The 21,236-nt window shown below is 33.6% G+C and overlaps 4 protein-coding genes and 1 long non-coding RNA gene across 5 annotated transcripts; 1 reads left to right on the top strand and 4 right to left on the bottom strand.

Annotated features, from left to right (window-relative positions):
* Nucleotides 1-1,198: 1,198 nt before the first annotated feature.
* Nucleotides 1,199-5,607, bottom strand: LOC135145410 (uncharacterized). The gene is made up of 14 exons (XM_064077505.1): nt 5,603-5,607; nt 5,445-5,482; nt 5,160-5,216; nt 4,111-4,295; nt 3,900-4,013; nt 3,551-3,738; nt 3,418-3,493; nt 3,177-3,368; nt 2,864-3,010; nt 2,378-2,453; nt 2,177-2,320; nt 1,996-2,073; nt 1,766-1,941; nt 1,199-1,395 (listed from the first exon to the last, which is right to left on the bottom strand). The coding sequence occupies exons 1-14, from the start codon at nt 5,605-5,607 to the stop codon at nt 1,246-1,248; spliced, it is 1,626 nt and encodes a 541-aa protein (XP_063933575.1). The 3' UTR covers nt 1,199-1,245.
* A 123-nt stretch (nt 5,608-5,730) lies between these two features.
* Nucleotides 5,731-8,540, bottom strand: LOC135145409 (uncharacterized). The gene is made up of 17 exons (XM_064077504.1): nt 8,431-8,540; nt 8,290-8,352; nt 8,154-8,232; nt 8,002-8,086; nt 7,791-7,938; nt 7,686-7,728; nt 7,581-7,627; nt 7,473-7,533; nt 7,218-7,327; nt 7,105-7,159; nt 6,921-7,048; nt 6,694-6,859; nt 6,343-6,642; nt 6,242-6,287; nt 6,074-6,166; nt 5,888-6,017; nt 5,731-5,833 (listed from the first exon to the last, which is right to left on the bottom strand). Exons 1-17 carry the CDS (start codon nt 8,538-8,540, stop codon nt 5,791-5,793), a joined length of 1,707 nt encoding a protein of 568 aa, XP_063933574.1. The 3' UTR covers nt 5,731-5,790.
* An 8,882-nt stretch (nt 8,541-17,422) lies between these two features.
* On the top strand, nt 17,423-18,423 carry LOC135145447 (ER membrane protein complex subunit 8/9 homolog). The gene is made up of 6 exons (XM_064077558.1): nt 17,423-17,582; nt 17,655-17,723; nt 17,795-17,863; nt 17,930-18,010; nt 18,119-18,210; nt 18,261-18,423. Exons 1-6 carry the CDS (start codon nt 17,451-17,453, stop codon nt 18,379-18,381), a joined length of 564 nt encoding a protein of 187 aa, XP_063933628.1. The 5' UTR covers nt 17,423-17,450; the 3' UTR covers nt 18,382-18,423.
* Nucleotides 18,424-18,725: 302 nt separating this feature from the next.
* Nucleotides 18,726-19,329, bottom strand: LOC135145403 (uncharacterized). The gene is made up of 4 exons (XR_010283441.1): nt 19,237-19,329; nt 19,115-19,177; nt 19,026-19,061; nt 18,726-18,898 (listed from the first exon to the last, which is right to left on the bottom strand). It is a non-coding gene; the product is annotated as an uncharacterized LOC135145403 (long non-coding RNA).
* A 5-nt stretch (nt 19,330-19,334) lies between these two features.
* Nucleotides 19,335-21,090, bottom strand: LOC135145408 (uncharacterized). The gene is made up of 9 exons (XM_064077503.1): nt 20,968-21,090; nt 20,803-20,913; nt 20,636-20,746; nt 20,422-20,512; nt 20,208-20,294; nt 20,061-20,142; nt 19,574-19,650; nt 19,397-19,464; nt 19,335-19,355 (listed from the first exon to the last, which is right to left on the bottom strand). Exons 1-9 carry the CDS (start codon nt 21,088-21,090, stop codon nt 19,335-19,337), a joined length of 771 nt encoding a protein of 256 aa, XP_063933573.1.
* Between the last annotated feature and the right edge of the window lie 146 nt (nt 21,091-21,236).

Here is a 21,236-nt window from a genome sequence, read left to right as displayed (position 1 = left end):
ACTTTGATACTGCATTTTTTGTAGTCTATAGCTATATAAAACAAATTGTTTAAAATTCTGCGATACTGTGGCCTGGACCGCTGAAAAAAACTTGTAAAAACTAAAAACTAAGAATAAACTTCACTAAACAGTCTTGTTTAAAGTAACCAAGGAAATAACGCTGGAAAGGGCTTTTTTATTAAAAAATGCATTCACAAAGTGATTAGGACAACGAGGAAGAAAAAACAAAGTAGTTTTACTCATGACCGTCTAGACTAGTCTTTTCTAAATTTCCGGTGACGAATCCAAGATGAACAATCCTGTCACCCGCTGAGGCAGTTGGTAGCACACTTTTTCCAACGACTATGCAGTCTTCTCGGCAAACAAAGTGTTTAACGTGATCTCCAAAACAATCATAGATGGTAGCAAGACATTCGTCTTTTCTCACCTAAAAAACAGAATAAAACCTTAATATACGTCATTTTTTTTTACTTGCAAACCGCTATCAACCAGAGTTGACACTCTCAAAAACTTAATTAATTTACACAGGTTATATTTACTTTTATTAGCTACAAGCTCGTAAAATTTCAAGCTTCAAAAAAAAAACATTAGGCATTCAACTAGTAATAAACTCGATTGCAAATTAAATGCCTGAAAAATAAGTATTGCAATTGTAATAGTATGTGTGAAAATAGTCGATCGTAAAGGCATGCCTTTAACGTTGCAGCATAACTGCCTCAAAGATCTTAGATTTTTTCATTTTTTTTAAAGCAAAGTATTAATAATAAACATAACCAATCTCCTCGGTAATAACCAAAAACTTAAAACGTCGTGGGTTTACCCAAGTGCCGATCTCGCAGTGGACCACCAGAATGCCGCCAACATCAGTGTAAAACCAGCGTGAGTGAGAACAAAGCACCCACGTGGGTTTCGGCGGGCGTTCAATAGCTCGTAGCGGAAGCATGTTAAGAAAGATGAGAAGATTCTGAAACCCTTCGTAGGCTTTCTCAATCATCCCAATCTGCATAGAAAACAAAAATTTATAGTATGAGTATTACGAAGTACTTTAAACACAAGCAATAAACTTTTTTCGGTGAAAGGAAAACAAAGAGAAAAAGAAATATTTGTAAGCTTCCAATATTTACTGCACGTAAAATATATTAAATATATAAAATATAAAAATAAAAGGCTAAAGGTCTCAAAAGTGTGCGATGCAGTACACGAGAGTTCTCTTAATGAAATTATCCTCGTTCATAAAAAAATTTACTAACAACTAAAAAGTAGAAAAAAACTTAGCGCGTCGCTAAAGAAACTTTCCTGAAATTTACTGCAGTCGCCGATTTCCACGGTGATGGCGGGGATGTTGAGCTCCTGTGCGGCGCCTCGCAAACTGCCGCCGGGACTCGAGTTGTGCACCTCCATAGGCAAATATACTATTAATTAAACATAGCAAAGGGCCACAAACGTTAGATCTTTTTATTGCTTACACGATTATGTTTAACTAATTGCATCAAAAAAAACTCAATTACTAAACTCGACACTCTGCCAGTATACATAAGCTAGTACTCAATTTTTGTCTAAGCAACTGTCATTTTATTTATTAGTGAAATCAAAATAAGTAAACCTTAAATATATAACACCGCGCTCTTAGTTGATAGTATATTTACTATTACGTTTTATTAGATTCATTTGAATTAAAAATAATATTTATCAAGAGGAAATTATAATTCGTTATATAACTTCATTAAATGATAAAGTTAAAGTAAAGACAAATAAAGAGATTCACTATTATTGTTGGGTTCTGGAGATGTGCAAATCGCTTGCACATTCGGTCGTTCATATCGGCGCGGACATAGAGCGAATTGGCACGTCCATGTGAAGCCGTGTGGAGATCGACTAGATAATCCACGTGCTTCACTATTTTTTCTATAAAGCAGTGCGCGTACTGGAGGCTGCGATTACCTTCAATAAAATTAAGGCATCCGCTACTCCAACAAGGAAGAGTTTATAAGAGACCGGTGGGGTTTCCAGGGAAGCAACGGTTCAGGTCCGCATTATCCGAAAAGCCCCGTATGTTCTGAAGGTAACCGGGGCCTATGGTTCATTAAAAAATGTCTTAACAGCGGAGAAAAAGGATAAGAGGTTCGTTCGCGCTCCTATTCTTAACAGCTTGCTAACTTTTATCATATGGAGGAACCGTTAACTATGGGGATGGCCACGAGGTTTCCCACGAGATGTTGAGGGTCGATATCGTGGACCATCTTATGAACCACCGGAATCCCATTCAGCTCGTTTCCATGCAGACATGCTGTCACGCACATGGTCTGTCCAGCACACGCGCCTACGAATATCCCGTTAAAGGTAACATTAATAAAATTGATATTTACAATGATGAAACCTTTCGCAACAATCACAGGAACTTTTAACTTTCGGGTAAAAGCATCGTCATTCATAGTGACCCAAAAGCGATGAACCTGTACAGAATAGGAAAAAAATTATACATATATATTTTTAATAAAATCTTAATACAATACTGTAAAAAATGAAAGTAACCGTATTAATCTACTTATAAAATAATAATGAAAAAAAATTTGATGAGCGAATATAGGAACTTATAGAGTAAAAAAGTTTGAGACAATACAACGGGATGCAAAAGTAACGCTAGAGAACTATAGAAGCTAAGAATTATTAAATGCTGTTAAGTTTCGTTCATAGCAATTTACTGAAAGTTGTATAACTAACACGTGTGCACACAGATAGAGCGCTGCAAAGCTACTTGAGCGCGAGGAGAAAAACTCGCTCACTTCTGTTATCTATAAAAAGGCTTTTCCTTCACTAACTACTTCATAGATTATTACTGAGCCGGTTTAAGAAAAAAACATGCTTTTGAGGGTTGTAAATTTTCAATATCTAAAGAGTCTTTGGTGGTTCTTTTATCCTGAATGGGTTTCGAAAGATCAACAATAAACTGCGAGGGAGGCCTCCTTGAGGCAAGTGACAGCATTATCTCTTGACATGTCCTTAACGCAGCCTGTCGAAAATAGGTCAGCAAAAATCCATGGTAAATTATTTTTTTTAAAATCAGTAAGATATAGGGGAAAGAATACATACTAGTAGGTAAATATTATAAATTAATAAAAGTAAGGCTTATTAAGGAAGGACAAGATATAAACTTTTTAGGTAAACAACATTAATACTTCCACATCGCACTGTATGAAGGGCTGTTGGTCAAGAACTTCCTTAAAAAAGGAATCTCTTGTGAGTTCTGATGACCCAACTCTTTTATCCCATTTTTTTAAAATTTTAAAAAAAGCATCTTCTTGCAAGTGAGAGTAGTCAAATAAATCCTGAATTTTGAGACGCAACTCTTGTAAGTTAGCTTCTATTTGCTAAAAGAAAATACTAAACCAAAAAGATGGTTATATCAATGGCGCTTACTTTTTGACTTAAGTGTTGAAAGTCTTTCTTCAGATCCTCAGCAAGTAAAATTATTTGAAGTCTCTCCTCCTCAAATCTAACATAAAAAATTCCATTTATGTGAACTTGCAGAACAAATTCTAAAGAGAAAAACCGTTTATTTGCTTTTTTTGCTTCTTCTATAAGTTTTTCTTTAAAAGTTTTTGAGAGGCGACTGGGAAGCTTTCGTAGAATTTCTGGCGAGTGGGCTGCGGATTGAGATTCATTTTCGCTCATGGATAAGAATTCCATATGCTGTAAAAGACCGCCACCGATAACTCTATCTGGTAAATGAGCCTGAACCTACAGAAAAGATATAAAAAAAAACTCCATTCAATACTCAATAAAGTGATCTATTGACTTCTGTTACCGTTTAAGTAAAAAGTTCAATAGATGGCCTTTTTTAAATATAGCTAAGTTTAAGGTCAAGAAGGTTAATAAGATAAAAGGTGTAAGCTAGCAACCTGTGGAGTACCCAAGTCTGTAAATGAACCAGATGAAATTATAAAATCCTCTCTTTCAGTTTTTTCTTCATTTTCTAGAGGATGAACATAGTTCGCACAATATTTTAAATAACTCTATATTTATATCATAATTAATTACTAAAAACTAAAATATATGACCATAATAAACAATAGGCTGCTAGGTGAAAATAAAAGGTCATAATGAGTAAACCTTAAGGGAAGAGAGATCCACATAGCTACCAACAAAAGATTTGTCTCTTCTAAGGTACTGCTGCTTTCCAAACTTCATATTAAAAGGCAAAAGCAACACAATTGAGAGAACACCCACTATGCCCCTTCCTTCTAATATGTAACCCTTAAGTCCCCTTGCATTTTTGGTTGGGTCTCCCCATAACGCTGAAAAATAACTCTGCTCTTAAGTCTGAAATAGTTTGTCGTCTTTCTAATTACTAGTTTGTCTGGTGTTCCTACCCGCACCAAAAAGTATTTAAATTACTAGTTTAATTTTGGCTCTACTCTTTTCATAGCCATCGAATATTGTTTGCCAACTTTTAGGTTCTGCGAGCTAAACTAATATTTTGTAACAACCTTGCTTGTTCCCTTGCTCGTTCAATATAAAAAAGCTACATTTCTAGCTTCATCCTTACTATGTTCTTAGTTCTTAGTATTATAGCTTCTGTACCATAACAATAATATCATTATGCCTGTTTACCACTAATTGTTCATAATAAGCAACGAGCTCTACTCTAAACTTTTTATACTGCTAATTACAACCTGGCAGTGTGTTATTTAGAGATAAATTTATTAAAGCAATATTTGTCTATATTAATTAAAGGCAGATTAAAATTCGTGATATATACACTTTAAATGTGTCGAGTCTTATAAAAATAGATAACCCACTAGATATTTGAGTTATTTTGAAGTTTTGTAAAACACAAATGCTGCCGTTTTATTTAATTTATAAGCTTACCATTTCCACTTACCATACAACTGAGTAAAAAGTAAGTAGTAGCGTTTTTAAAATTTACCATTCTAAACTTAATTACAAGGTTATTTGCCTTTTTAGGACCAGACTTACTTCGTTTATAACAATTAAGGCTCCTTTGGTTTATCAGCACTACTGTAACAAATGAAAAAAGCCGTTCCACCTTCCCATCAGTTTAATGCTACCTTAAAATTTTCTGCTATATCTTTAGTAAACTGCTAATAATTACGTATTCCCTCAAGTCTTTATGGCATTCATAAGTAGAAATTTTTTACCCTTTAGTTCGTACGATACTTCCTCAGCACCTACAGTTAGAAATCTGCAGTTCAAAGCTTGATTTAAAAAGATTGTGGGCTTTAAATAAGTGTAGGTTGCTTATACCTATTTAACCAACGACGCTCTAAAGTGGCTTCACTAGCAAAGCAAAAAATATACATATAATTTATTAACCCATGACTATATTCCGAAAAATACACTACTCTTCCTACAGTATGCTTTTTACTTTAAATATTTTAAGAGTTCTATCAAAACCAGTTTTGTGTTTTTGAAATCATTAGTACTTTCTGTAAGACCCCTGTTCTCTACTAAAGAGGAGGTTCTGCAAACTCGTTAGGCGTTACGTAATCTTTATTCATCCAAACTTTCCAGTTAATGAAAGTGTAAAATATTTTTTTTAAGTTACGGGGAACTTCAGTAAGATATGAAAATGTTACTTTACATCATTCCGCTAGCAAACAAAATACTTGCCAGCAATTTTTAAGAAGAATTAAAAGAAGTTAATAACAGAAAAAAAATCTATTATAGCAAGAATAAAAGGCCAAAGTACACGCTCCATGCGCACTGCTAGCAACGTGGTACACTTAAATAAAGGGCTTCTGCGTTAAATTCTTGAAAATTTTTTCCATTTCAATTATTTGCAACAGAGAAGGTTCGGTTAGGGAAGGCGACCCTTACAAAAGACAAAAGATTCTTTTTAATGTATTTTTAAATAAAAGACAACTACCTTTCTTCGATTAACTTCATGACCTCCTCGCAATTCTCAAAACTTTTTAATACTTCAGCCACGTTGGCAGCAAGCAAACTTGTCAAAACCGTAAAAGTATTGCCAAGAGAATGGAGATCTTTTAGTATTTCTGCATGATAAACTGTTGGAAAAGCCCCCCTCCGCCTGCTTTTAAATATATGTTACTTTGGCATTTTGCTTCGTTAAAGTGCCGAAAAAACTCTGTTGAGCTCCTACTGGTAGCAGTTAACAAGTGTTCCTCGTCCTTGAAGTAGATTCCTTTATATTAAAAAGAAGGTTACCACGTTTATTTTAAAGTAGAACATCAGCAAATGCTAAGGAGCACTAAAATACCGTTTTTAGCGCACTCCAGAGCGTAACCACAAAGTAGCAAAGCACCCTGAAAGAAATAGTTATTCAAAAGCTCTCTAATTGTAAAGAGCGTTTAAAAATACGCAAGCAGGTCCCTGTAAACTTGAGTGCAACTTTTTATCAAGCGAGCGGACATGAGTCATGCGTTCGCAGGAGAAGTGCTCCAAACAGTCCAGGCAGGCACCAGCACTAAAGGGGAGCCGCAAGAAGCGTTCCAGCTCGCGTAGTTTCAGGCCAGTATCCCACCGAAGAAGGGCTGCGAGGCTTTCCCCCAAAAAGGGCAATTTCTCGCAAACGGTGTGAACTACCGGGAAAACCTCAAACTCTAGATTCTTCAGTGAGCGGATCCCAAAAAGTTGCCTCGCCAAGTTAAAGGCAGCAGCCTAGTTTTATTGGTTTTTACAAGGGATAAAAGGCGACTATATAAACAGCACCAGATCAACTGATCCGCTGGAAAAGATTTCCTTATTTTTAAAAAAAGTCAGTTTATATTCATCAAAGTGAATAATTTGCGAGTGGTATTCCGAAGATTTTTTTTGACAGAAGTCGCGCAAAACCTCTTGACACTTCGCTTTAATTTCCGCTTCCATTAAAGAGAGACTTAATATAAAGCATTAACCAAAGACTAGTGAAAAGTAAAGTTCCGTAAAAGGTAGCCTACTTGTGCTCAGATTGCGCAGCCTCACAAGGTTTCTGGAAGTTCTTACCAAAAGTCTCCGCAAAAAACTTTATTTCGGCTTCCATTTTCCGGATAACGTCAATCTTCCCGAGAAAGGCGGCGTTAAGGGTCTCCATGCGTAATTCGCTAGTAAGACAAGTGCATGATAGAAGACGGTCGCTCCTACCTGAACAAATTGGGAGAAACTCTGAGATTTTTCATGCTTTGAAAGATGTGTATCCCTATACAATAATATACAAGTAACTTAATAACACTTCACTGAATTTTTATAAATAAAACTTTGTAAAGCACAGGCGCTTTTTCTCATCCCTTAAATAATACGAATCTTTTCGAGAAAGTTCGGTCAAGGTATGGCAGAGGACAGACCAAGACGAGATCCTCTTAAGATCCTGAACGGTGCTGAGAATTAAACTAAACTACGCAAGCTATTAAAAGTTATAAAAGTTCAGCGCATTTTACTTAAAAAAGCATTTGCAAAAATTATTAAAGGAACTATAAAGAAATAAATGTTATACAAGCTAATATAAGATTTACATAAAGTTGCTCAGCAAAAGAATGTGTGTTCCAAATATTTTCCCCTTGCAAGTGAAAATGTCTTAAAAAAATAACTTTTGTAAATAAAGATCTAAAAATAAAAAATACTTTTCAAACAAAGATGTCAGTAAAAGTAAGGAATTCTGAATAATTTTCTATAGTGAATCAAGGATCAAGTTATAATTATCCAAAAACGTGATATTATAATAAAACATTTGAGGCTCCCTTATTTTCGGCACTAAAATTCTTTGACAAGCTTTAGTTACAACGTTAGTTATTAAAAAAAATATATATTCATGTTTACTCATATAAACATACAAAAATAAGTTATTCAAAGTTTCAAAGGAGTTAATTCTAGAGCAAATAAACTGGGTGCGTCCAAGTACCGACTTGGTAACGTTATCTAAAACAGATTTCTTTTTTTTCAAGTCTTCGCAAAAGCAGAGTAATCTCTCATATTCATCAACTAAAGGAATACAGTTTACAATAATATATAGTTAACCCGCTAGTAAACTAGTATATATAGTACGCTTTTCTTGAAATTTCTTCTGTAGTTGATTTAATTCAAGCCTGAGTGAAAATATTTTATCTTCCATATCCCTAACTTTAGAAGGCTAACGCATGAAAAAAAAAAAGGAAGACACTTAAGTGCTTTCAATAGTAAACAAAAATATATCTCACGTTCGTAGGAATAATATCTTGAAAATGTTGGTCAACGTGGTTCGTTCTAACAGAAGCTGTAAGCAACTTCGATTTCAAACTAAGTGTAGTTTCAGTAAAAATAATGTCAGTAGATAATTAGAAAAAAAAGACCCACCTGGACGGAGATATTCGCCTAGACAAGTGATCCCAGACTGGAATCATATTTCCCTTATAAACGCTAACATAATATAGTGAACACAAAGATTACTTTGCAAAGAGGGAATTGAGACTGAGTCAAAAATAGTAAAAAATATACCTTTGAAGTAAAGCTTGAGAGGTCGGTAATGGTTCTGATACGAATGCTCCCTGAGGAAGATATTCTATACTTTGCAACCATTTCGTAATATTTTCAACTTTCTCATTCATAATTTTAAGTCACAGTAAACTATCAAGGAATTTTAAATTAAAGCGACTCGTGAAATATAGGGTAGAGGTAGACACTAAGAGAAGACCTTTAAAATGAGGGATTTATTGGTAAAAAGCTTTTGTTCTTCGGTAAAAATGCTAATTTCGAGGCATAATTACTGTTTACTATCAATTTCTTGTAATATATCTTGTTTTACCCAAAAGTTATACCTTACGTGAGCTCGGAAGGGGAAGGAGAGGTTAAATATTAAAACATTTGTCACCGCATCAAAAATTTTGAATGTAAACATGAATATATCAAAATCAAAAAATATTGGTCATCATATAAACAATTTTTTTAATGTTTTATACACAAATGATAATATTTATTAGTAGTCGCAACATTTTTTCTTATAGGGTTTAAAATCAATTCGAAACAATGAGCAGGAGGCCACTTTTTCTTTGGAGTAATTTACAATATCTCAGCTACCCAGCACCATCTTTTACTACAATTTTGTTTCTCTGTAATGCGGAAGCGCGTCAGTTAATGTACATATTTCTTTTCAGTATGTTCGCTTTTTCCTCGATTTAAGATTTCATTGCTTTCAGTCATTATTTCACTTTGAATAGTTACATTTTCGTATTGACTCCCTTTTTTGTTTTTATTATTACCTTTTTCTTGACTTTTTACCTTTTAATTTTATTCCCTTTATAGACATAATCCTATTTGTTTTATATTTGTCGATCTCTATCAGTCAATAACAGTATAACCTTCTTTTCCGCTTAGTAATAGTTGTATACCAAGTTGACAACATTCCGAGATTGACTAGTAAGAAGTGACATACTTAATTTAGTACGTTTAGCACTGAATCTGAATTTGGTAGGAACAATTTAGTTAGCGTATATGAAATAATTTTTTCTTTTTGTGAAGGGTATAACAACAGGTCGAAAACCGGCCAGTAAATTGGCTCCTTGTTATTCGTGTATACTCTTATGTAATTTAATATATACCTGCTTCATAGACATACATTATTTGTCTTACAGAAATTCTGACACTTTATATATATTTATATTATTTTTTAACCAATATTTATTTTTTGTATATTCACTTTCATATTCATAAAATTCTCATATAAATTCCAAAACAGGTGATTTAAAGTAAAGTATTAAAAAGCGAAAAAAAGAGTTAGCAACTGTTACTTTATAAATTACACATCTCTACAAAAATAAATTAGCTATGTGTGTGGTTTTATATAGACTCGAATTCCTTTGTCAAATGTTTTAGATTCGTCGTTATTGATGTGCTTTTTGTATTTTCGTTGTTTGTTTATTTAATAGTTGTACTTTGTATGTAAATTTAATGTTTAATTACGATATATTTTGGAGAATAAACCTTTTCGTTATTTAGTTGATTTTGAGAGACATTTTTAGTCTAACATAGTTAACTATGTACAATTATTTTTTATAACATACATATCTGTTCATGAGTGTATTCGTTCTAATAATGCTTTTTTTACGGTTGGTTTGGTTTTTATTGTATTTTCTTATCATAAAGCATAAGTTGCAGCCTATTTACAAATTAGAAAATGTCGAACTTGTTTGCCCTTACAGCGGATTAAATTGCACCCAACTGTAGGGCGTGCTCTATACGGTTATTTTCAACTGGTTTTGTTGGTTAACTCAAATAAATTACTTCTTACAACACGTGCTATAGCACGTGTTGTAAGTACTTTTTCTTTTCTTCTCTTTCTCCCACAAATTAAGAGGTCCTAGTTCTACCAATTAAGTCATCATAGTTATAAAAAAATTTTAAAAATTATAATAGTTATAATAATAATATAATTAAATATAAAATAATAATAATACTAGTAATGAGATTAAAAGCATTTATTGTTATAAAAGTTGCTGATTATAATTATAACCTGAATGAATGTCGGATAAGCCGAAATAGAATTTATAGAAAGTAACAAACTAAAGAATTATGAATGCTATCGGGATTTTAAAGCTCAAATTTAATCTTATAGAGGAAGGAAATCCGGAAGTCCTTCATATCCCTAATTTACTAATAAAAGAAAAAGAAATTGGCATATGCGTTGTATGCAATTATAAGTACTATTGACAAAAGCTTGTTTATTATAGTAAGGTAAATAACGAAAGAAAAAGTGAGTAAAATCGAAAACAGTTGTGATAGTTAACAAAGTTAATTTATTGTGGGACGCAATTGAATCTGCCTTTAACTTTTAGTTGTCCGCAACGAAATTGGCGCTATATTAAAATGAAACCAGAGGAAAGTAGCCCAGATATTTTAGATAGATTTTACCCTTTGATTAACCACTTAGAAGTTCACGCAATTGGTTACTAATAGATTGACCCATTCTTAATAGGCCTTCACGAAAGTAACTTTGAACCTTAAAAAAAACAGTGTAGCAGAAGTGCAGTTTGGGTAAAAACCTAAACATCAAAGCTCTTATCAAACTTTGCAGAGGCTTGACAATCCATTAGTAGGTTAGAAGCCATAAACTTAGACATGAGGGGAATTTAATAAAGGTCACATTTTTCAAAGTCAAGAAAAAGGTCTATAATAAAACTAGGGATAACCAAAAGTAGGACTATTCAACTCAAGCAAGCTATAACCACGAATTTAATAGAACAGTTCCAAAGAGGCGGAAAACCAGGTCATTAAAAGAACCTGTGATTTTTACAGAGAATAAAAGTTATAATTTTTTTTTTCTGGGAATTTTGGTCTTTATAAAAAACAACCCATGACTAAGAATCCTAACCACCCATACCACAGTTATAAGTGCACTACACTAAGAGACTATCATCTAAAACCAAGCAAGTTCTTTGTCTTGGTGCCCTATGATCCAGAAATAATTATTCGTTACCACCTATATACGACGCGATATTAAATTCTGATTCTGGAGCAAATTGTCATATATTTCGGGACACGCAGTTGCTTTAAAACATTATACTTACTAAGAGTAAAAAGCCTAAAAAATAACATCAAGGATATGCACTGTTTGCGTTCGAACGCTTAAATAGCGTTAGTGTTAAAAAAATTTGCGATACCGGAAAAATAACCTTATATAATAAGAAAAGTACAGGGTAGTTCAACACGCCTACGAACTATCAGACTATTTACCAAACTTGCAAACTAATATAATCGCTAAACGAGACAACGCTGAGTATAGATGTCGCCACCGAATTTGCGAATCTAGCCATATCTAAGATGTAGTGGCACGAAATTTTAGGCCACTAGGGCTCAAGTAAACTCTAATGTTCTCAAAGGAACAAACGTAAAGTGTGATAACATTCATGAGTACTTTAAATTTAGTACTTGCTTAAATACTCAAACCTGAGCATAAGTGAAGGACTAGAAGTGACAAACACGGCCCATACCCTTCTTCGCTTAGTGTATCAAAATGAACTTTAACCATCGCGTATAAACGGACTCCATTCATCTAGGTTCTCTTCGTAGAAGGTAAAGCCGAGACCTAAGTTATAAAGGGTAATTTCTTAGCCCGCATCTTAGGAACCATTCCGACTTAAGAATGTCTATAGTAACAATGGTGGGGAGTTTACGTCAAAGAATTAGCTTTAAAAGTCTAAGATGAGATGACTTGATACTACTTATAAAGCACCTCGCACAATCCCATGGCAGGGAGGTTTAATAGATTATTGCACTGACACTCTCTGCTCTCATGACCGAAGTATTCAGTACAAAAAACTATATATTTTTTAATCTATTAATTTCACTAGCTAACGACGCTTCTTAACGTAAGAAGCAGGTCATCCCTCAACCATTCGATAGAATAAAAAGGTCTCTCGAGCTGCGCCATTGCATAGCTTATATACATAATTTTACTACTCAGCTCTCACTAAGTTATATACACTTACTAACTACATTTATGACAAGGTTGCTGCTGAAAGGAACGGCTAACCGATTAATTTTAAATTCGCGTGCGTGGAAATATTTTATGTTGTAGCTCCAAACTTAAACGAATTATAAATATTTATATCTACCGTGTACTTTTATAATTTTTAGCAAGGTAAACTTTTAAATGGCATCAAAGGAATTCTGTTAGAACCAACTCCAAACACTTGTAAAACTTCTAAAATTTATTACTTATTTAACAGATGGCTAGTCACCAACAGAAATTTTAGGGGGGTGGATGAGAGTCCTAAAGAAACCCTTAACCAAGGGATAGAGACATATAAACCGAATTTGACAGTACGTAGATAAGCTAAAAAGAAGGCTAAGACTTGGAAGCAATCGATGAAGTGAGGCCTAGAGTAACAAAGAGAATGACGATAACGAGGGCTTTAAAGTGGCATCATAGAAGAACTAATGACAGAAGAGACGATTATTATTTACCTGATAACAAAGGCACCTTTATTATAAATCAACAGATTGAAGTAGAACTTAAGGTAAAGGGGTAACAAAAGTAATAAAAGCACCAACATTAAAGTCTAAGAAAATGTTTCGTGTAACTTTCATGACGAAATAAAAATGAACCACATTAGAGATAAAGCCATGAAACTAATCGCAATGTCAGTATACACAAACACCTGCATCAATTCAAGCAATATTTTGGCAGCATTAAAAAACAAAGATTGGTGCGCTTTAAAGAGAAGGGCGGTTGAAAGATAATATCATAAGAGGGAGCGATTTAAAAGACACTACTTGGGCTTTTAAAATTAAGGATGATAAAAATTATTGAGCGAGAATATGTTTTAAAAGCTTTAACCAGATACAGGGTTCAGGTTAATTCGAATCAATAAGTCTAGTGCTATCCAAGGAAGCTATTAAACTGCTTATCGTCCCAGCGCATTATCATAACCTTAAGCAACTTCATTTTAATTTTAAGAACACCTATGCTATCGCAGACAAGGATGTAACTTAGCTATTAAAATACCTTTGGGCTTTCATTGAATACATAACGATAATACATAGAGCAATGCTTATTACTAACTAAGGCATTTTACATGATAATATAAAAATTTAAGCCGATACAAAACAAACAAAAACTCTACTAAAAATAAAATTTGCCAAATATAGAATTCTACATTAAGCAAGGTTATTGGATGAGAAAAATTAATTTTTGTAAAAATAATTTCAATAAAATAATTACAAAAACAAGGAAGCTCATTGGCCAAGATCTTGATTTTCATTGGTTGACAGTTCTGAAATTTAGTATACAAAGAGAGGAGTAACTAACCAATAATTGACCTCTTTAGTAATCCTTCTTTATATAATATTATTAGAACGGGACAATAAAGCTGGAAAACTCTGCATCGATCTCGTGAAGGGAAAATTAAAACCAGTGGATTTAAACAACCTGTTATTAAACCACCTCTCTTGAATAAAGGTTTTTTTAGCAGAATTTCTTTTTATTGCACAAGTTTACTCACTGTATCTATACCTTTACAAAAGGTCATAAAATCATTTTCATGTTTTTGTAAAATTAATATATTTTTACAATATTAATATTTATAATTTATTTAATTTGTATCAAATAAAAAAAATGGGACCAAGTTATTGCTTTCGCGTCTGTAGAAATACTTTTTCTCGTTCTGTTTTTTTTATTGGTTAAAGTATTGGTTACTGATTGGTTTATTAAAGGATCATTTTGTCTGCGAAAAAATTTGAGAAGTTTCTGTTTTCTTTTGTTTCATTTTTGTAATTTTTGTATTTTCGGTGGTCTTTCAATTTATGTTTATTAGAGTCTATACTTTATGAACATCTTTTCTTTATAAACAAATAAGTAATTTTGTCTATTTTTTGCTGTATAATAGTTGTGGCTCAGAAAAAGAGAAAAGGCTCAATTCTTAGGTCTCTGAGCTACTCTAGTTCAGTGATATAAATAGTCCTCAATAACTTAACCATCATAAGGGTATGCGGGAGAGTCGAACTTGTGTACCTCATAACAGATTAATCGCACCCATCTGTAGGGCGTCCTTTAAAGGTTGCAGTTAATCTAGGCGATAAACTGTGGTTAAATATTTTTATCCAGTAATTACAAAATTTATAAATATAATTACATTTTATTATTATTTTCGTTAATATAATTATTATTCTTATTAGAAGTGGGGTGGTATTACTACTAGAATTGAGTTTGACCGCGAAATTGGGTAAATTTAGCAATTATACAGGTCTTTTTCTTTGGCGTACTCAGAGGGGGTTTACTTTCTAATTTTAATCATTTACAATAATAATATAAGTTTACAGAGTCTCGGTACAGTACTATGTTTCTTGTAAACCACGAAGCGTAGGACATAGTTATAGAAAACCAGTTGGTAGAAATTTGGAGTCTATTAAGGAGAAGCGTAAATTAAATCAGAATACACATATGTGAGGATAAGCCTTAACATGCGTTTACAGAGAGGAAGATAATTATTAAGATACAACTTGCTCATTATTTCATACAAAGGTGTAGAATATTATTAATTGTGATTTTATAACTACTATTTCAAAATATAACGGTTAAATAACTTTTTTGTTCAACGAACCGGTATGAATACTCGATATAATAAGCGAGGTTAAACAATGAAAAGTTTTTAACAACGGAAAAGAAATTTTAAGCACTCCATCTCTAGCTTAAAAGCCCACAAGTTAGGTATATAAAAATTTTTATTTGTTTTCAAGATAATTTTTCTAAGTTAAACTACTGAGTTTCTATCAATAAAAAACCATTGAACTTTTATTCACGCGGTTATTTAAAGTACTACCACGTTTCAACTCGCACAAAGGCGACGGATGCGCCGAGTTCACTAACCAAATATGCTTGTACCCTTTCACGTTAACAGTAGTTTGAGGCTTTCAACATGTTAGGCCCTTATGGTAGTTTATAGTAGGTCTCCAATATAGGCAAACGGTAGAAAACCGGTTTCTATATTTTTCACCGCCTGTTCCTTCGTTCTTGAGAGTACATTTGGGCTCCAAATCCTTTTGAGGAGGGGAATACAAAAATTAAGCGGTTTAAAATTTTTTCAAAGACCGACCTATGATTCAGCGTTAATTAAACTAAGTTTCCTGTTGTGCCTCTTGCCCCAGTGCTAAATATCAAAAAGCCATTTACTTTTATTTGTTTATTATTTATTTAACATATTACTCAAGACCTAAAGACCAGAGCTTTAGAGAGATTACTATCGCTACTTTATTTCAAGTGACCGGCCACCAAAAGACGAGACGCTAACCACGTAATAATAAGTATACATCATCGTTCAAAATTGTTATGTTTTTTAATTTTCATCAAAATTATTTAACACTTTAATTAATAATAGGTTGTATTGATCCCTTATATATATATATATATAGGTTTAGATTGAGATTTCTTTAATGTAGTTTATATCAGAGGAATCGCTTTATTACTTAAATCTTCATCGCTTTTTAAAGCTAAAGTACGATTGGAACGATTTGCACGTGACCCCACTACGTGCAAAATTGTGTCAATCTTTATTCCAAATTTTTATAATCATTCCGTCATAGGGGTTTTTTTAAAAGCGTTTGAGTGACTATAAAGGATAGCTTATTAAGAGTTCTCAAATTTAATAATGCGTAAACTTTCAATCGATTAAGAAATGATGTCGGCTGTCTTTTAGATCAAGACAAGCCTTATACTGAGATCGCTTGTGAATGTGGAGCCAGTAAGGCCACAATATCCGGGGTCAAAGCTCAATATGATCCAAATTGTCCTTACAATGAACCTGGGCATCCAAAGGATCTTAAAAAACCGGGATGTAGCTCGACTTGTATGACAAGTGACATTGGGTTCAACTGAATCTGCACAGAAAGCTTTAAAAATCAGAAAAAACACTAGATAGACCAGTTTCAAGATCGGCCGTATCGAGAGCATTGCGTCCTGCTGTCCTCATGCAATAAAAAAAAGTTAATTAAACCCACTTTGACAGATCATCACAAGCGACTAAGATTTGCTTTTGCGAAGAAATCGAAAATTGGTCCAGTTCTGAGTGAGAAAAAGTAATTTTTTCGGACGAGACCAAGATCGATCGATATGGTTCAGATGGTATATTAGGTGGTGTTGGAAGCGGTCCGGCGACAGTCGAATACCTTGGTCACCAGTGGTGCAACCCTTAAACAATGGGGAGGATATATTATGATTTGGTCCTGTATAACACCTAAGGGGGTCGGTATTTAAATAAGTGACAGGAAGCCTCACCGCAAGCGCGTATATAGAAACATTACTAAGAATGACCCCCCAGAACATGCGATATTGGTACGACCTTAGTCTTGGTGAAATGACTCTTTAGCAGGATAATACCCCATTTTCACACTGCACTATCGGTGCGATTATGACTCCAATTACAGTCGTCCTAGTGCTAGATCTCCTGATCTCACTACCATTGAGCATGCACGGGGTATCTTGGAGAGAAAATTGAGATCAAATGAAATGAATCAGCTCCTGCTGCCTTGGACAAGTTTTGCACACGTGCACTATCAGAATGGCAAAATATAACACCCGATCAATGCTATAATCCAATTGCCAGTATGCAAAGAGGATACAAGCAGTGATTCTGGCTGAAGGGAGCTAAACTAATTACTAAAAACTCGTTTGTTAAATTAAATTTTTTCTAAGTGCAAATTGGTTTCTATAATCTTTCAACTTTACAGGCTCATATCTTTTTGGATATTAAACCAATTTAATATCGAGTGTTAACAACATGTAGCTAGAACATAGGAGTTTACTGTGTATAAATTTTAAAGTCATTCATTACTTTTTTAAAAATTTATTCCTAACTAAATGAAAAAATGCAAAACATTGAAATAATTTTGCACGATAGTGTATATATTCAGTTGGGGTATACACCACATCTAATGTCCACCCGAAGTAAAGGTTACAAACTCTCAAGGGGGGTAACTAACGCTCCCATCCAGTGATATTGTTAAGTGCCAAAACCTGCTTAGAGTTAATGGTGAGCGTTAAGTATAAGCTTTCTTCAAAAGCTCTTAAAAAGATAACCTTTCACGGGCTTAAATATCCTTCGAACAGAATTCTGGGCGTTTTACTTTGTAACGGATCTTGTGACGATCACGACCTACTTGTTTTGCTCCTTTCTTATACCCTCTTTCTACATAAAATTTTAAACCGCTTAAACGTTAACTAACTACTTTAGATTGTCGACGCAATACCTCTCTTTCACTCATGGCCTTCTCCATTATTACTAGAAGCAGCTTTGAGTCAAGTTTGTATATTTTGTATTGAGGCACTGGGACAGTGTTGATTTCAAGTTTATCCCTTTTTACCTTTTATAAGGTTGAGTCCTTTTCCAAAAAATATAAATTACTTATTGCCGGATATTATGAAGGACTTGACACGATAAGTGTAATTATATATTATTTTATCTTTTTTCAATCTTACTTATTTTATATATTTTTCATTCATCTTTAGAGCGATTTGCAGCCTTCGTCTCTTGGACTGTTGCTTGCTTCCAAACTAGCTGAATTTTGTTTAAATTCTTGTATTTTATTAGTAATTTCCTTTTTTTCTCGCATTTTTCCCCAACTTTTATGATACTCACTTATCTATAGTACTAATTTTGACAACCAAAAAAAAAAACAATTGATATTAAAATTCTAGATAGACGAATTGTCTTTTGTTGAACGGTATCAATTCGCGTTTAAACTTTTATTGAGAGAAAAGGGGAACTGGATTACTCAAGATGAAGATAGGTAGAATATACTTGTTTTATTTTACTTAGTAAGTAATTTTGATTCTTCAGCTTGTTAATTGAAAAGCTAACTTCTATAGAAAAAGAGTTTGCGGAAACGAGATATAGAAGCCTTTACGACTTCGAGGACCATTTAAAAAATCCTTCCCTCAATTGGCTCGCTTCTTACTAATATGTTTTTTGTAAAGCAAAAGGCTATTAATAACCTGTTTAAGCATAGTTACTTTTGCTTAGAAAAGGAGTATAAACTTTTTGTTGCGTTTATTATACCACTATTGTACAGTGCTTTTTTTTTATTTTTATAGAAGTAGTCAAACCGGCTGCTTATTTATATCTCTATAGCTACAAAGGATGGTTAAACCAATAAGGCTGGTGGCCCAAATTAGTACAAGTGACTTCCTCTTTTTGTAGTTGTTAGTTCAATCGTAACAAGAATTATTGAAGACGAAAATGGAATTTATACTTTTATCAAAATAACCATAAACCTGTATGGAATTGCCAAAGAGTGTTATATCCGCATGTTATTAAAAGTCGCTCGTAGACTCTGGAGGCGGGCGCCACCAGCGCAACGAACTAGTTAAAGTTTGACAGAGTGCGTCGTTAACGGGCTTTAGCAAGGACTATTTAGTATGAACGTGAACTTTCTTTCCACACATAAAGCAAACACTTCGATGCTAAACGGTAGCCAGCTAAGTAGCAAGTAAAATTAAAGCTTAGAAACGGATTAAGGAAAGCCAACGAATGATATTTTTTTATTAACAATAACTCACAAGCAGCCTTCAAAATTCAAATAAGATTATTGTAAACGTCACTTACTTCTAAAATAACCAATTGAGAGTCCGTAGCTAAAACCTTATAATGAGAAAAAAGTAATGCGCTTTAGTCGCGCAAGCGAAAAAAATTACAAGCTCCGAGTTTAGCAAGTCCAGAGAATTAATAGGCAAAACGGATTTATACAGAAGATTGGTCTAGAATATCAGTATATACGTCGTAGGAACTCAATGAAAACTAGCAGTGACTGTACAACCTGCGCGCCGCTCGAGTGCGAGTAGGTCAAGTGATGCACGTTGTTTCCAGTGGCATAGAATAACTTCGTGTCAACGCCGTCAAAAAGGAGAGCAGAAACTAAAATAGTAAGATGGCCTGCTAGTCATTGCATTAACCAAGCAGAAAGCAAAAGAGCTTACCACTCCACTAGATTGCACAGAAAAAATAGGTCTTTTAAAATTGCGGACATCAATAACAATAAGGTTTCCTATAAAATTATATATATATAAATTGCCATAAATAAAGCTTTGATAGTGCGTAGATAAGCGTGTCATAAACGAATTCAAGTGCTACTGGAGAAGTTAAAAAAAAAGTACCGTTTTCCGTGCCAACTGATATTACGTTTTTATTATAAGCGTTGACCGCTATGCAGTTGGCAACATTCGCAAAACCTCTATTAGAAATAAAAAGACGATTAACGGAGTGCGTTGAGGTAAACTACTATTGTTTGGACTAAAGACCAAAAACACCGCTAACTTTAGGCAAAAAATAAATTCGTTGATTCTTCAAGATGAAGCTTCCGGGCCGCCGAAAAAATCTTAACACTAAACCTTTTCGTCTAAAAATGAACTTTTTACTTTAAATTTTTTTTAAATCGGTGCAAGACTCAAAATTACCAAATTAGTAATAGACTAGTAGAATATTATTTTAAAACTAGTAAAAAAGAACAAAAACGACGGTATAGCAATAAACTGCAGAATTTCTTCCATATAACTTCTAAAAAAAGGAGAGACCCGAATAAATAAGTGACTGCAATAAAAAAGGAAACCCGATCAATTAAAAAAACAAAAAATTTCATTTTACAATGGAAATAATAGCAAAGCTGTCTTATTGGTTCGTACATCAAATAACCGAATTTCTACGCTTGAGGAAGTTGATGCAAAATCTGTAGTATTATGTTTATATATAATGGAAACCAAGACGTGGCAAAAAACAAATACTCCGACTCACCGAAACCATTTTGATTAATAAAGCAAAGATCCCTAATTTCTTCCGACTGTGAATTTTCTTTATTACTCCAAACTAACTTGTGTAGTTCTAAACACAATAAATGCGTATATGAGCGCTATTATAAAAAAACAACATAACTATAAAGCCACGTAACAGAAACAATCAATAGTAAAGTGGAAGAAGAAGAGTATAACAAGAGATAAAGAGAAAGTACCCGAATCGTAAGCGCATACGTAGCCATCCCCACCCCCGCTTATGCTTAGGTGTTGAGAAATCTTTGCACAAGTGCAACCCAATTCATGTTTCTTATATAGATTCAAGAAAAAAAAGGGGATGTTTAAATAAAGAGAGTTCTCCAAGAAAAGTAAAAATTTTTAAACAAAACATTTAAATAAAAAAGCAAATATAGTTTAAAATAAGTTATATACAAAGTTAGCTGGCTGCGACGTAATTAAAGCCGAGGCGACGTCCGCCTTTACAACCGTTTTGTGAAAGCGAAGATATCCATCCGAACAAGCAGAAACTGATAAGGTCTCAGTCTAAAAAAAGTTAAGTCATGTAAGAAATAAATAATTGAATATAAGACAACTCCTACAGCATCTACTTGGAAAATCTCCGAGTCCAAGTTCCCCTTGGCATAAATACTCAGATAGGGGGGTGATTTTTTTATAGATACATCTTTTCGCCAGATGGCAATCTCCGTTTTCTATTAAAAGTAAGGTGATTAACTAAAAAACTTCTTTTATTTATTTAAATCCACCTCTGAATCCCAAGTCCCAGAAGCAAGATAACCAGTATTTATCCACTTGACAGTAGAAAATTTATAACCCTGGCTCGTAACCAAAATATTATTTATCTTCTTATTATCTAAACGCAAGGACATAGCTCAAGTGATAAGATTTTCAAACTAAAAATTGTTTTTTTAAAATTTTCAAGTAGATATTTAAACCAGGCGGCCAAGCGAATTTGATTTATAGATAAACAAAAATGTTCGGTTCGGCTCTTACCTACACAACCTTTAATCTGAGT

This window comes from Zophobas morio, unplaced genomic scaffold (genome assembly GCF_036711695.1).
Source record: "Zophobas morio isolate AGI-343-1 ecotype UQ-CSIRO unplaced genomic scaffold, CSIRO_AGI_Zmor_V1 ptg000148l, whole genome shotgun sequence".
Taxonomy (NCBI): Eukaryota; Metazoa; Arthropoda; class Insecta; order Coleoptera; family Tenebrionidae; genus Zophobas; species Zophobas morio.
The sequence above is the reverse complement of the archived record's forward strand: the minus strand, read 5'-3'. Positions and strand labels throughout refer to the sequence as shown.

Bases quoted from the DNA above. Each gene is read 5' to 3' on its own strand.
- LOC135145410 (XM_064077505.1), bottom strand. The intron at 4,014-4,110 runs GTTTACTCATTA...ATATAAATATAG, and splicing joins TGGATCTCTCTTCCCTTAAG to AGTTATTTAAAATATTGTGC. The intron at 2,454-2,863 runs GCATGTTTTTTT...TATTCTGTACAG, and splicing joins AAAATTTACAACCCTCAAAA to GTTCATCGCTTTTGGGTCAC.
- LOC135145409 (XM_064077504.1), bottom strand. From the start codon at position 8,540: ATGAATGAGAAAGTTGAAAATATTACGAAATGGTTGCAAAGTATAGAA. The intron at 6,643-6,693 runs GTGCTGTTTATA...CAATAAAACTAG, and splicing joins CCAGCGGATCAGTTGATCTG to GCTGCTGCCTTTAACTTGGC. The intron at 6,288-6,342 runs GTATTTTTAAAC...TATTTCTTTCAG, and splicing joins GTTTACAGGGACCTGCTTGC to GGTGCTTTGCTACTTTGTGG.
- LOC135145447 (XM_064077558.1), top strand. From the start codon at position 17,451: ATGGTGAGCGTTAAGTATAAGCTTTCTTCAAAAGCTCTTAAAAAGATA. The intron at 17,583-17,654 runs GTTTTGCTCCTT...TAACTACTTTAG, and splicing joins GTGACGATCACGACCTACTT to ATTGTCGACGCAATACCTCT. The intron at 18,211-18,260 runs GTAGAATATACT...TTGATTCTTCAG, and splicing joins ATTACTCAAGATGAAGATAG to CTTGTTAATTGAAAAGCTAA.
- LOC135145408 (XM_064077503.1), bottom strand. From the start codon at position 21,090: ATGTCCTTGCGTTTAGATAATAAGAAGATAAATAATATTTTGGTTACG. The intron at 20,747-20,802 runs GTAGGAGTTGTC...AACTTTTTTTAG, and splicing joins AGATTTTCCAAGTAGATGCT to ACTGAGACCTTATCAGTTTC. The intron at 19,356-19,396 runs GTAAGCTCTTTT...TGCAATGACTAG, and splicing joins CTGTGCAATCTAGTGGAGTG to CAGGCCATCTTACTATTTTA.